The 14,790-nt window shown below is 38.9% G+C and overlaps 1 protein-coding gene across 1 annotated transcript in view; it reads left to right on the forward strand.

Annotated features, from left to right (window-relative positions):
* Positions 1–14,790, forward strand: part of LOC149207368 (heat shock protein 90-5, chloroplastic-like) — a 79,697-nt gene that overhangs the window by 45,196 nt on the left and 19,711 nt on the right. The window contains exons 3-14 of the mRNA XM_089395700.1: positions 3,863–3,988; positions 4,079–4,172; positions 4,284–4,364; positions 4,567–4,710; positions 4,797–4,913; positions 5,074–5,181; positions 5,594–5,698; positions 5,818–5,958; positions 6,084–6,176; positions 6,613–6,690; positions 7,092–7,346; positions 7,444–7,546. Coding sequence (XP_089251826.1) covers positions 3,863–3,988; positions 4,079–4,172; positions 4,284–4,364; positions 4,567–4,710; positions 4,797–4,913; positions 5,074–5,181; positions 5,594–5,698; positions 5,818–5,958; positions 6,084–6,176; positions 6,613–6,690; positions 7,092–7,346; positions 7,444–7,546 — 1,445 coding nt within the window. The remainder of the gene's footprint in view (positions 1–3,862; positions 3,989–4,078; positions 4,173–4,283; positions 4,365–4,566; positions 4,711–4,796; positions 4,914–5,073; positions 5,182–5,593; positions 5,699–5,817; positions 5,959–6,083; positions 6,177–6,612; positions 6,691–7,091; positions 7,347–7,443; positions 7,547–14,790) is intronic.

The raw sequence follows: 14,790 nt of genomic DNA on the forward strand, positions 1-14,790 counted from the left end.
AGTTTTGGATAAAAATCGCATCAAGGATTATGCTTTCATGATAGCTGTTGTTTCGGTCGATGCTGATTCTCTCAAGAAGTATGAGGAGGCTCAGGCAAAAGCAAATTGCATGATCTTGGACGAGGTCAAGGATCATGTGATCCCACATATTGATGAGAAAGACACAACAAGGGAAATGTGGAAGGCCTTGACTACTTTGTACAAGGGAACTTCCATTCAATGGAAGATGTTGCTTGAGAGTCAGTTGAGACAGTTTTAGATGCAGAAGGGAGAAGAAATTGATCCCTTCCTTCTCAGGTTGCAAGGATCAGTGACCAGCTAACTTCCATAGGGGCTACACCAGATCCTGAATTTATGGTCAGTGACCAGCTAACTTCCATAGGGGCTACACCAGATCCTGAATTTATGGTCAGGACTGCCTTGAATGCAGTCACTGAAGACTGGGAAACCTTTGTTCAAAGCATCTTGTGCAGGGCTTCTCTTCCCAGTTGGGAGGAGATGTGGGTAGCTTCGACAAGGAGACATCAAATGGTTGACCAAGGCGGGAAGCAACATCAAAGGGATCAGAGTCAAGGAGGAGGAAGAGGGGGATGTAGCTCTCGCATTAGCAGGACAACAAGGGCAACAGAAGAGAAAGAAAAAGGACATATCCAAAGTCAGATGCTTTTGATGTGGAGAGATGGGTCATTTCGCCACACAGTGCCCTCAGATGAAGGGCAAGGAAGAGAAGTTTGATTCAAAGGCTACTTCAGCGAAAGCTGACAAAGAGGACGATGATGAGGATTGCTCCATGAGTGCTCATGCACCTCTAAAGAAGAGGTGGGGCGATATTGAGCTGGAGTTGGGAGGACTACACAAGAGCAGGATCCTTGAGGTGCCCAAACTCTTGGATCACATATGGCTACGAGAGCCCTTAATGACAGTAGCAAAATGACGAGAGTTAGTTGGTGCGAGGGATGATGGAGCAACAGTGGCAGAGCTAGAGTGCCAAAGTCTGAAGCAGTGCAGTGGAGTGTTGCAACAGTGTGGGAGGCACAGGGCAGATACAACAACAACGCAGTAGCATAAGAGGGGTCATCACATATTCGCTGCAGAGGTAGCTTCATCGTCCAGGGACATCTAGATTGACCAACATGTTAGCCTTTTGGGTCGCTTTTTTAGTTGCTTACTTCTCAGCAACTGAGTTGCAGTGCAACAGTTAGCAGTGGCAGTGCTATGGGCAGAATGATGCAACATATTGAGAAGGAGTTGTAGTACAGATGCAGCAGTGACAGTGGCAATGTCATGGGCAACAATACAGATAGCAATAGCGCAATAGATGAGGGGCGACAGGTTGAGCATTAGCAGCGCAGAGGATCAATGCTGTGGATCAATGTGATACTTCTGCGGGGAAGTATTGTTAGAGCACATTCCACACTAAGAGGGAGTGTTGATTTTTGGGTAGCATCAGATGTGCTCTAGCTGCGTTGATTTTTGGGTAGCATCAGATGTGCTCTAGCTGCGAAATTTTGTGGAGGGGCTAGAACACATGAGATCTCCGAGACCCAGAAATCGTTTGGTGAAATTCCACCCGGATTGTATTTTATTAAAATAATTAATATTTTTAATGGGGTTCCTAAGTCTAAACTTTGGAAAATTAAAATATTAATGGGTATTAATGAAAATATGGGTGAGAAGCTTCTAAGAGGCGAGGATCAAGTCTAATTTAATCTTAACTGTTGATTAGGGACTTAATCTTGACCATTGATTTCTCAACAGGAAAAGTATAAATGGAGGCTTGGCGTCAATTGGAGAAGACATACAGAGAGATTGAGGAAATCAATTTTTTGAGGTGAGAAGTTCTCAAGAGGGAAATCGATTGGGGAGATCTTGCAGTTGAGGGGTAGTGATAGTTTGGGAATACAGATAGAGAGGCAGAGAGAAGCTTGTGGAGGCAGCGCCATAGCCAGGAGAGCTGACGCTGGTCCAGTCTGGGCCCATGCAGCCTTGACGCAGAGCCAGAAGGGCCAATGCAGAGGGAGGAAGCTGCCTTCCACGCGTGAAACTGCCGGAACAGCCGGGGCAAGCTGACACAGTGGGCAGAAGAGCTGAAGCAGAGCCTTAATGATCTCCACGCAGGCCCATGCAGTTATTGCGAAGGGGCAGCGCAGTTGTAGCCGGCACCAGCCATATTTGCTGTCGTATCAGCCGGAATCTGCCAGGTGAAGTGAGGTAAAACTCTCTTAGGTTTCCACCATTGTATTTCTCTGTCTCTAGTTTGCCAGAAGAGCAACCAGCGTTTGTATTCATAACTTCTGCTTAACAATAGAAAACCCTCAGAACTACTGCACCGGTTTTCTCGCATTGGGTGGTTTTGGGGACGTTTAGTCCAAATATAAGTGTGCCCTTTGCATGATTGTCTCATTTATTTTTCAGTACTTGATTTGTATATTGGTGTAGGCTGCAGTGTATTTGCATTAATATTTTCTGAATGTTTCTGAAAATAACTTGTTAAATGAAGAACACAAGTAGGTAATGCAAGTCAGTTTACTGCAGTAGGATTTCTTGTTTGTTAGATAATTTTTTTTTCACATTAGTGTCACATAGCTGCTGGTTTGGATAGTGGTGAATCCTGACCAGTGTTACCAAACTCTTCTGTGTATGAGTTGACTCTTTGAAGCTGGGTTCCATCAACTCCTCCTAGGCTGATGTGGTCTCTGTGCCATCAATTTCTGCTTAGAAGTTTTGGCCAGTAGATGGAGTGATGATCTCCTATCTCTATCTTGGGTGGGATTTTTTTTTTTCTTGTTTTTGTTTGGTTTTACTTGGTTTGTTTAATTTGTTTCTTCCTTCTATGTTTCTCTTATTTTTTATTTTCTTTCTTTTAAATTTGTTCATCTAGTGAGGTTTTTCGTATGGCTATTATTTCTGCTACATCCCTTGATTTTACACCACTCAAAATTTCTCTTGGTTGGTGAGGGTGATTTGGTAATTTGGCTCCTTCTTTCCAGCCAATCACTCTTCCTCTTTATTCATCCATCAAGCAAAGGAGGGAAAGCAAAAGTTATATGGAAGAGTTTGCATGACATACTTATATGGAGTATTCAAGGCCCAAGAAGATCATAGCAAGAACCTCATTTCCAGAAATTTATTCTGGCATGTGTTCTGTAGGTTTGATGTTTTAACCATCTAACGCTCACAAAACTCTTCATGAGAACTTTTATCTCGAGTTTCTGGAGAAATTTTGATATAAACTTTGTTAATGGTATAGTGTTCTACAAGTGCAACCATTGTTTCTTGTGACATTCATTGTAACACACTTACAATCTTCTTGATCTCAATGATCTGCACACAACCATGAGACTCAGACTAAGATCTTAGTTGACCTTGATTTTGTGTCTGAAATCTAAGTGAAAAAATATGAACATAGGAGACATATAACTGAATGATTACTGGGCTGTAAAATACACAGCTGATCTTCTGAAACAGAGGAATTATTGATAGATATAACACTAATTGTCTAAAACCAAATTAAAAGCTCTTATCTTCTACATATACAACTGAAATTTAGGTTGCATAAATTCAGGAGTTACTTAAATTGGAAAAGTTAGTGTAGTAGTAAGCAAATTTCTCTTTTGTTTTCCAGATTTAAAGTTTGATATGTTCTAGCACATCTCATATAATTGTGTGCATTGCCTTTTTGGTCATTGTTGGATGTGAGGGTTTTTGGTTTGGTTTCTTGTTAAATGGACATATATTGACCTGTCAGAAATACTGGTTTAAATTTTTATTAAGAATGGAATTCTCCCATGTAGTTTCTACATAGATTATCAATAAAATATGTCTAATACAAAAGAATGATCATTTGATTGTTGTGCAACAGTAATGCAAGTGATGCTCTAGATAAACTGCGGTTTTTAAGTGTGACCGACCCGAGTGTACTTGGAGATGGTGGTGACTTGGAGATCCGCATAAAACCAGATAAGGAGAATGGGACCATCACCATATTGTAAGTTCTGTATGCTGCGCTTTTCAAATAAACTTCTCGTGTTCTTGTAACTGATGACTTACAAGAGTTGGCTCTTTGTGTGGTTTACAGGGATACTGGCATCGGTATGACCAAAGAAGAATTAATTGACTGTCTTGGGACTATAGCTCAGAGTGGAACTAAAAAGTTTTTAGAGGCTTTGAAGGTTGGACTGTTTTAACATTTTTGCTGCTAAATCATTTGGTCCAGTCCAGCTTTGAGACAGTAGTTTATGCTCTACATTCTTGTTTTACAAAAATGTACGTCTTGTTTGCAGGAAAATAAGACTGGCCCTGACAACAATTTGATTGGTCAATTTGGTGTAGGCTTCTATTCTGCTTTTCTTGTTGCTGATAAGGTATCCTTTTATATTTCTTGGATAAGTTTTCAGTGATTAATGGCTGATAAGTCTTTGCTATGCTTAATTGTTCCTTTTGGTTAAAGACGAGCTACAAAGACCTTCTGAAGAAGTGATGTCATCATTACCAAAAAATCTTGTTTGGAAATGCTGGAGTTTCTTTTGGTTGCTGTGAGTAATAATGATCCTCAATGTGTCGCAGGTCACTGTCTCAACAAAAAGCCCAAAGTCTGATAAGCAGTATGTGTGGGAAGGAAAAGCTGATACTAGCTCCTATATAATACGGGAGGAGACAGATCCAGAAAATCTCATTGTTAGAGGGACTAAAATAACCCTTTACCTAAAGGTAGAGGGCATTTCTTTTGCATGGCATTGTTAAATTTCTTTTATACTACCATATGTTGATATTCCATTTGTTGTCCTTCCATGCAGCCTGATGACAAGTTTGACTATGCTGATCCGGAAAGGGTTCGTAACCTGGTTAAGAATTATTCACAGTTTGTCTCTTTCCCAATATACACATGGCAGGAAAAGTCCCAAACGAAGGAGGTGAGCAGGATAGGTTTTGATGTACTCCTTTCTGTCTGTCTATAAAAGTGAAGAACTAATTCCCTTGCTCGTCAATCATATGTGAAACAAAGTTTAATAGTGTGTCAAAGCTAGCTGTAAGCCTGATTTATCTTCTGAAAGAAGCTGGGATCTTTTGAAGGTTGAGGATGACAGTGCTGAAGTAAAAGAAGGGGAGGAAAAGAAAACTAAGACTGTGACAGAAAAGTATTGGGACTGGGAATTGGCAAATGAAACAAAGCCTATCTGGGTAAGCCATCTGTATGTTATTGTGCCAATTTGCCAAAGGATGTTTTAGGCTGCATTGGGTTTTATCTTTTTTTTTTTGGAAGTTTAGCAATGGTGAGGCTACATCATGGTCATGTCCAAGAATAACACACGAATAAGGCAGGTAATTGAACCGGTGACTTAACATCTAGGAGTGCCTTAACAGCGCACCTGATCACCGTCTATCCAAGACCCTGTGGATGCATTGGGTGTTATCTTATTCTGAACAACCATTTCATATATTTTCTGGCTAATTGTGAACTCAAAATTCTGTTTTATTTCATTTTAATATTGCATGCCTGAATCCTTTATATATAGCAGAAGCATGGCCCATGTCAATCTCTAGTTGTTCCTCTGGGGCTTAGCCTTATGTCTTTCTAACTTTCATGTTCTAGATGCGTAATCCCAAAGAGGTTGCATCAGAAGAGTACAATGAGTTTTACAAGAAGGCATTCAATGAATTTCTGGATCCTTTGACATACACTCACTTCACAACCGAGGTATGGCCTTTTGGATAGATGTACAGAGATCTTTAATTAGGAAAATTTCTTCTTTTGGTTCACGTAATCGGTGTATGAAAGATTATTACAACAAATTGCCCCATACTGTCTGAATGCAGGGTGAAGTAGAGTTCAGAAGTGTCCTTTACATCCCTGGTATGGCTCCCCTCAGCACTGAGGATATAATGCATCCAAAGACTAAGAACATTCGTCTATATGTCAAGCGTGTTTTTATTTCTGATGACTTTGATGGTGAATTGGTAAGTTGTATTGATTGTCTTTTTTGCAACTACTTCACTCCTGGAATGTTTCCTCCAAAAATTATAGTCTCATTTGAGGGTATCTGGTGCTTATGTTGAACAAAATATGTTCTACCTGTATGTAGTTTCCACGCTATCTGAGCTTTGTTAAAGGTGTTGTCGATTCAAATGATCTTCCTCTTAATGTCTCCAGGGAGATCCTTCAAGAAAGCCGCATTGTAAGTTCCTCATTCACACCTTCCTTTTCAAATATGCCATTGTATGAGGTTAAATTATAAGATTTAATATGCAGATCAGTTGGTACTTTTTTGAATAATATTGATATGCAAGCATTAATATGAGCTTCTATGTTGGAAATATTTTGGTTTCCAAGTATTTCGTGGGTTTAAAGAAGAAAAATATGGATTGTGTCTTTATGTTTGATTTAGTTGTAGATGGTAAATGTTTTGTTCTGGAGCTAGGTAGGGATTTTATATTGCTGTTACATCAAGTCATATGCCATTTGAAGTTTCAACGAGTCTAACTACAAGATATTGTGATTATTTGCTTTCGTGTCTTTAGCAGTAGTAAATGTTTGATGCAATGGCGTTTTGGTTGAACATTTGTCTACTTATTGAGTTTAGTTGTGACTAAATCCTTGAATGTGCATGTCAGGTTCGTATAATGAAGAAGCGTCTTGTACGGAAGACATTTGATATGATTCAGGGTATTGTGCAAAGTGAGAATAAAGATGTAAGTCCACAACCTGTAAATTTAGAGGAAAGTTATTAACCGTGTCATGGTCCAAGAAATATTGTTATGCTATCCTACTTTCCACCTTAAATTCAATGTGAGGTGCTCATTAAACACTATCTATTTGAATGGAGTTATGTTTCATAGATTAGTAGAATCCAGTTAATATCTGTGCCATAATTTGAGTTGTTTATAGACTCCTTACATCTTTATGTTCCTGAACTTTCTTCTCAGAAATGGAAATCATGTTTTGTGACAGTAATGTTGATTGATTCTTGTCAGCTTAATGAAATTGAAGTATTATTGCATTGTCTTCTGTCATATTCTTTGATGTTGATTGAGTGAATGCGTTTTGAAGCTTCTGTAAAAGGAATTTACATTATTTTGGATTATTAATGCAGGATTACAAGAAATTCTGGGAGAACTTTGGAAAGTATATCAAATTGGGCTGTATCGAAGACTCAAATAATCATAAACGGATTGCTCCTCTTTTACGGTTCTTCTCATCCATGCATGATGAGGAGATGATTAGCTTGGATGATTATATTGAAAACATGACTGAAAAACAAAATGGTATTTTTTATATTGCTTCAGATAGCATTAAAAGTGCCAGGAGTGCACCATTTTTGGAAAAAAATTTGCAGAAGGATATTGAGGTATGATTTTACTTTTCCACATAAATGACTTATATATTTCATGTACCTTGATAGTACATACAAAGTGACAACTGCACTGTACTGTGTTGCTTTACAGGTCCTCTATCTCGTAGACCCAATTGATGAGGTCGCTATTCAAAATCTTCAGACATACAAAGACAAAAAATTTGTTGATATTAGTAAAGAAGACCTGGACCTAGGTAAGTAATTTGTATGTTGTATTGATATACTTGATGATGGAACACAATAACTATAGTCTGGGAAGTTCTATACAGTCTGTCTCATTCTGAAGAAGCATGCCAATGAATGTGGTAGAAAATTATCCATAAATAAGAGCAACTCTCTGACCATCAGTTGCAGAAGAAACATGACCCTAAATGAAGCAAAATTTGTCAATTTCATTTCTGACATCAGAGAAAACTATGTTTTGTACATCTTGAGCGGGCCTAATAGTTGATAACATGTGCTTCCTTGTAAGAGGTCACAGGTTCAAAGTCAAACCACAGGGGGTTAGAGTATGTACACCTCAGTAGACTTTAGCAGTCAAATCACTGCACGGAGGTGGGTCACTTGTCCCACAAACAAGGGGGTCTCATACACCTTAAAATTAGATTATTATTATAATTTTCATCCTCTGCTTTCAAGGGATCATTATTTTTGCTTGCAGGTAGATCTATTATTTTCAGAGGAGAACAGACATGCATGTCCAGATTGGATGTTTTGAGTACAGAATTGCTGTCTTTTTTATATTTTCAAAGAGAACAGGCATGCATGTCTGGATTGGATATTTTTAGAACAAAATTGCTGTCTTTTTTATTTTAAATCTTTTTTTTGTTCTTGTCCACATTTATTCATATGGTCTAAGTCCTATGTTTTGTCTGATTGAGTACGTGTTATGAAAAATATTGAACTTCAAAAGAAGTGAGCTTGGTTTTATCTTTTCTTCTGTGTGCTTGCATGCCCACATCACATGCTCACAGGTATCTTCATGTCCTCTTTGGGCACCAATGGCTCACTATTTCTTGCAGCAGAATTTATTCTTACCTGCAGACAAAGGTTGTGTAAGAGTCCTTGGTGTCCAGTGCAGCATTCTTCATTGCTGGGACCTTGTACCATGTCCTCAGCAACAGACCTGCAATGGTTGGTCAGTACATAACCAAGGCGTACACATACATGCAGAACCTCTATCATATGAACAGACATCATTTACACAACCTATCCCTAGCTGTTCTGACCAATGAAGAGGCTTGCTTTCACACAAATACAAACACAGTTTCACTCAGAAATATTTCTTTCTTTTCTCTAATACACATATCATATCCTCATGTACACATATTGATCACTGATATTCCCCCTCTTGGCCTCTCAATGCACATTCAAGCATCTGGTATTCAGTAGGAACATTCATAGGTATTAAAGGGAGAAATATGCCGATGTTATTGATATGCATATAATTACTAATACTATCGATTTGTTGTGTGCCTTAGCACTCTCTTCCTCCATGGAGTATACTGTTTAACACCTCTATTATACTTCATGCACTCAATCCCTCTTCAGAGGCATCACAACCTTTATGATTATCCTTATACAACTATTTCTAAATTTTTTGGAGACTGTGCCAGGCCAATGACAATGGCAGGCAGTGTTCTTTGCCTTTGCAGCCTCTTTTATCTTTTAACCTCTTTTGTTTGTGTTGCTGCAAAATCTATCAGGCCTTCGAGAGGGGTACCCTACAAGGAAGGCACTAGACTAAGTGACAACAATGGGGTGGTGGCCCATTGTCACCACAACTAAAACTCCTTGCTCATTATGGATTTTCACCAATGGGAGGAGTCCCTATATATAATAAGTCACCTAATAGGTGTTCTAAGCCTGAAGGTGTAAGGTGACAAAGATGCCTCCAAGGGAAAGGCACAATTTAGGCATAAGGCATCGAGAGGAAGAAGTTCTCTTTCCTTGAAAAGGCCAAATTAGGGCAACATAAGACCTAGGGTTTGATTTTTATAGGTTGAGAGTTGGGATGACTAAAGGTCAAGATGCCAAGAAAGGGCTTCCTACAACATATTCCAACAAGGTTAAGACACACGAAACCCTCAAGAGGCTCCCAAGTTGAAGCTATAACTAAACTAGGGTTTACACTTGGGAAAATAACTAGGGCAAGGGAGATTATTGCTAAAAATAGAATGAATGCCCACCAAAGGGAATGATTTTGTGGCAACCACTCAACCCTCGATGTTTAGACTTTCCATGACCCAAATTCCATATCCTTCTCAATTCACAGAGAGCCCTAGTTGGTCGCTTGGCCATTCAGAGGACCAAGATAGGTAAGAGAGAGAAAGTAACTTTATCACCAAATAAGGATGGGCGATGCCTAGTCCTAGTGTTGATGGAGTGTATGGATTCTTTAGGTTGGCTAAAACTTGCAAAGGAGTAAGGATATTTTGATGCCCTAACATCATAACCCTAAGTATTTTCTTTGTGCGGGACCAAAATTCACTTGGGAGAGCTAATGTAAGATCACCAAGGGGCTTTCCATTCACATATCATACAATGAGTAATGCATGCAATAATATGACTTAGCATCCACAAAGTTGATATTCAACAAAATTAAGGCACAATATTTAATCTAGATCACCGATTTATTCTATATATTAGACATGAAATCAATTTTTTTCAATAAAAGAGCACTTGCAAGACAATATGCATGTACAATCCAATCATTGATCCAAGTCAACTTCTCCAAAGACAAGAATATAGCTCCAATACAAAGTATTCTCCATAGATCACATCTCTCCAATAGGAAAAGAGGCTCAAATTCTCAAGTAGAGACGCTGAATTCACAAGTGATGATGATGACAAATGAAAAAATCCTCTCCTTTATTTATATCAGGAGGACAAGTATAATTTTTAGTCTAAAAGCCCCTAAAAGACAAGTAAAATCATAATGATGCATTGGGTTACAAGTCAACCCATCTAGCTTAGACAATAAATCAAATGAGAGCCCACATGTGTGAGCAGTGAGGCCTCAAAAGGCTGACGTCATCCAATAAATGAGCTCCATGTGGCATGCGTTGAGGCTTTTGGGTGGCAAGTGTGGTGTAAAAGCCTTTAAAAATCATTATTTGAGGGTTTGCCCTCAAATCTCCATCAATATCACTCCGCGGTTCCCAGAATTATCATTTGAGGGTTGGCATTTTGATATTCTTTTTATTTATTTTGTGGCAATGATATGCTTTTCTTTTTCTGTTAGCTGCATCAACCTCTTAAGGCAATTTTCGGACCCAACCTAGGTATGTAGATGTATGGGTGTCAAATCCTAGAAAACTAAGGGTCAATGGAACTTGAAGAATGAAGGTGGAACATGGGCTTGTAATGTAATATGAAAAGTGGAAAGTATGGAATAGGGATAAATGGAACAATGCTATCTCAATCAACCCCTCCTATACCCATTGGGCCATTAGGGGAGGCCCCATTGGACTAAGATCGAATATTAACCCCCCATTTAAGGTGAGGGAACAAGATCACAGTCAAATCCCCTCTTTCTTCCAGGTCATCCCATAATACATATAAAATGCCCAAATACAAACAAGAATAAGCACCAAATTGCAAAATGAATAAATTAGCCTTTGATTGGAAGCCAACCTTCGTTCATGTGCTTTTGTTGGATGGGTGAGAATGTATATGACTGATGCAGGTGGTGGGGATACAATGGCAGATTGTCAGCTAGTGGTGGCTGTTAGTGGCTGCATGGTTGGTCGGATGGATGTGAAGATTGGGAGAAATTTTTTCTCCTATAGGGCCACCCACTTTGGTGGGTAATGTTAGTTTTTGTAGCATCGGATGGTGTTCTAGTCTTTACAGTTGTCAGAGAGGCTAAGAAACACTAGGACTCTATAACCCAGAAAAAGTTTTAGGAAAATCCACCTAGAAGTGCCTTAATTAAGTTAATTAATCAATAATTAATTTTTTCCTAAGTCTTAGGGAAAATGATTAATTAACAATAATTAATTGAGGAAGGTGAGATTTCTCTAGAAACTCACATTGATCGTCTAGGAAATAATCTTAGTCGTTGATTAAGTTTTAATCTTGGCCGTTGGAGTCCCAACTGGAGATTATAGGAAGAAGTCGATGGGTAGATGGAGGAATACACTTGAGATTGATTTCCTTGGGCAGTTTGACTTTCTAGAGAGCAACAATTGTTTGTTGGAAGAGTTTGAGCCAAAGAAGGGAAGTAGAGACAGAGAGAGGTAAAGACAGTGAGTTTGGAGGAAACCTTCTAGATCTTGAGAGTAGCTTGCAGAGAGAGCCATAGAGAGGATGACACAGGTGCTGCGCATACATCTCTAGAGGGAAATTCGATTTAGTTAGAGGAAGGGTCGTTGCAAGTGCTAGTGGCCGGAAGAAATTCCAAAGGGCTAAGCCAGAGGCTTCCAGACCAATGATAGTCAGTCAGAAACTAATCAAAGGCAGTTCCAGGCCAGCGAGTTTCAGGCATGCGCAGAGTTGGTGCAGGGCCTGTGCAGAGGCAGTCGGAGAGCTAGTTCGATTGGCTTGATTGAGCCAGGATTGCTTGTGGGGATGAGGAAAATTTCCTCACAATATTTTTACCAACATTTTTCTTTGTAGGATTAGCAAATTTCAACATTGAGTTGTACTCAGAATTTCACACTGTTGCTTAATAATAAAAACCTTTCGTTGTTGCACTTTTTTTCCCAAGTTGGGTTTTCCTGGGGACTTTTGTCCAAAAATAACGATGTTATAATTGTGTATGCTAGTATTTTCTCAGTTTCCACAATGTTTAATTTTGCGAAGATTGCAGTGTGATTAATTCGTTGTTGCCGTGGCAATAAACTACTAAAGTAATTAACAGTTAGAAGAATTAATTTCTGTTGCTGCAATAGAATTTCAGTTGTGAAATTTTTGCATGTAATAGTTTGTAGAGTGCACTTTCTTTTATCTTTGTCTCCCTCATTGCATCTGGTTTTGTGTAACTATTGAAATGACTCATGGAAGTTTGCCTTATTACCTTTGACTCCTTCATGCTCAGTTACCCAACTACTCGACTATCTGGTATGTTTGTTCACAATCCCATTTTCTCCATGAGTAGTTCTTTCCTTTTGTTGGCAAGGTCTGCTATTGGTCCTCTTGAACTCTACGACTTAAGCAACACCTACATGGACCATCCATGTATTTTCATACACATCTCATGTCTTGGTTCACCCTTCTTACTTTGTTTATCTAAATACTTTATCAAATATGACTTCCAATACTCACTTTCTTGGCATCCATTCAATACCTCCTTTTACATAAACAAGCATTGATCTGGCATCCAATAATGTCTTGCAACCTTTATTATCTTTAATGTCCCTTTTTCTGGACATTGGGAAAGGAGAGTATCTCATTAGCCTGGCTTAAAAATTAAAATTAATTACGGGCTATGAGAGAATTTATTAATTAAAAAGTGACTAAACAAAAGATAAATATTACAAGTCACTTTAATAAAAGAAGAAAAAGACCCATAATATTCAAATGACCTGTGGTATCTACCCATGGTATTACAATAGTCTGTGACTATTAATGGATATGAGAGTTCACTCCTTAGGCGTGCATTTGGATTATTGTTTTGTTGTTGTTGAGTTGAGCTCTTGGAGCTTGTCTGGGTGAGAGCCTACATTATGAAGAGGGTTAGTTTCAGTGGTCAGTAGTCAGCCCTAGCTGATCTAGTGAGATATACCCTAGCTGATCAAGGGGTTTCGGTATTGAGAGATATGCCCTAGTGTTAAAATTGGCAACTATGGCCAAATTGCACCTTGGGAAAACTCATTTGATGGAGATGATGTTTGCATTAAATTCCTCTTTTCGAGAGGACCAAAATTGATATTGATATAAAGATCATCCAATTTGGACAAGCAAAAGTTTGTTTTGAATTTATGCCCACACATGTGCAAATTGTTCAGGTCAGCCACATCATCATGTAGGCTCATGAAGCCCAGTGGACGTGGCTCTTCACCCTCAACGACTTGTATAAATACAAGTGCCCTCTCACCTCATTTGGCATTATCATAACACATTTTTTCTCTCTCCTCTCATTGGTTCGTACAACTATTGGGCAGATCTTCTCTCTTTCACGTGTGGCAGAAGGACAATTTTTCTGGGCAAATTGCAGGGTTGAATTTCAAGATTGTTGCAGGAGTTTGACCAATGTTGAATGAGCACGTTGACTCATCCTTTCACTGTGATTTTTGTGGGAAAATTTTGTATTTGGCAGGTCGTATAGTTTGGCACAGGAACCGAGAATTTTAGGCACTTTGATCGCATGGTTGATTGCAAATCTCATCGCAGAGTTGACCAAGTTTGACCACAATTTTAGGATTGTTTTGGGTTGACTTTGACCACCTTATCAAGCTGAGTTTGACTGGGTATGACGGAGCTCCAAAGAGGAAGATTTGTTGCCACGTTGACCATCTTTGACTTTTTGGTTAGGGCTGAATTTGATTATAGATGTTACGGGGCTGTTTTGGACAGTGATTTGGCAAGTCAATTTTGACTTTGACTTTGTATTATTATACTCTCTGTCTCTGCTGAACATTTGATATAATAATAAGAAGAATTGATCAAATGGTTTTCACCACATTGGGGTATTTACCTTGTATTCACCAAATCTGGTGTCCTCTTGTCTTGGTTTGTCTTCTGCATTTTATTTTATGTTCTATCTACAATTATTGTCAATGTGATTTATGGTGAGTGTGATTCCTATTGGAAAACTAAATTGGAAATTGTCATTGGGTTGCTAAAGGAACATTGAAGTAATTGTGTTAAGCATGGAACATACCATTGTTAACTAAAATTAACATGGTATTAGAGCTAGGGGAAGACAAAGCCCAAGCAAGGGAGAGAAAAGCAATCACCAAGAAAGGTTTATTGGACAAGTTTCAATGGTTTCCTCATCTGACTTCAGCGCTAAGGACAAGCTCAATGACAAATCTGACTATCATGAATGGAAGATGACTTTGGATCTGACTTTGGGGGAGCATCAAGTATTGGACTTATGTGCAAGGAAAAGTAGTGGAGCCTCATTCAAATGCACCAACTGCTGCTAACTCGAAGTATAGAAAATGTGAGGTCCAAGGAGATATATACGATAAGGAGATATATATGATAAGTTGGTTGGGATGTTCAAAGTAAACAATGCAAATCAAATACTCTTTCTCAACAAGTTGAAGGACATCAAGATGGATAAAGGGGAGTCCATCCAATCCTACTTCATGAGGATCACACAAATCAAGAATGACCTTCTATCTATTGGAGAAGTTATTGCTGATAGGGATCTCACTCTCATTGCACTCGGGGGTCCTTTAAGAGCATGGGATGTGTTTAACACCACCATTCTCAATAATGACATGATTCCTAGTTTTGATGAATTATTGGCTAGATGCACTCAATA

Source organism: Pinus tabuliformis, chromosome 1_2 (assembly GCF_031772625.1).
Source record: "Pinus tabuliformis cultivar Carrire ecotype Pingquan chromosome 1_2, CPIR1, whole genome shotgun sequence".
Classification (NCBI taxonomy): Eukaryota; Viridiplantae; Streptophyta; class Pinopsida; order Pinales; family Pinaceae; genus Pinus; species Pinus tabuliformis.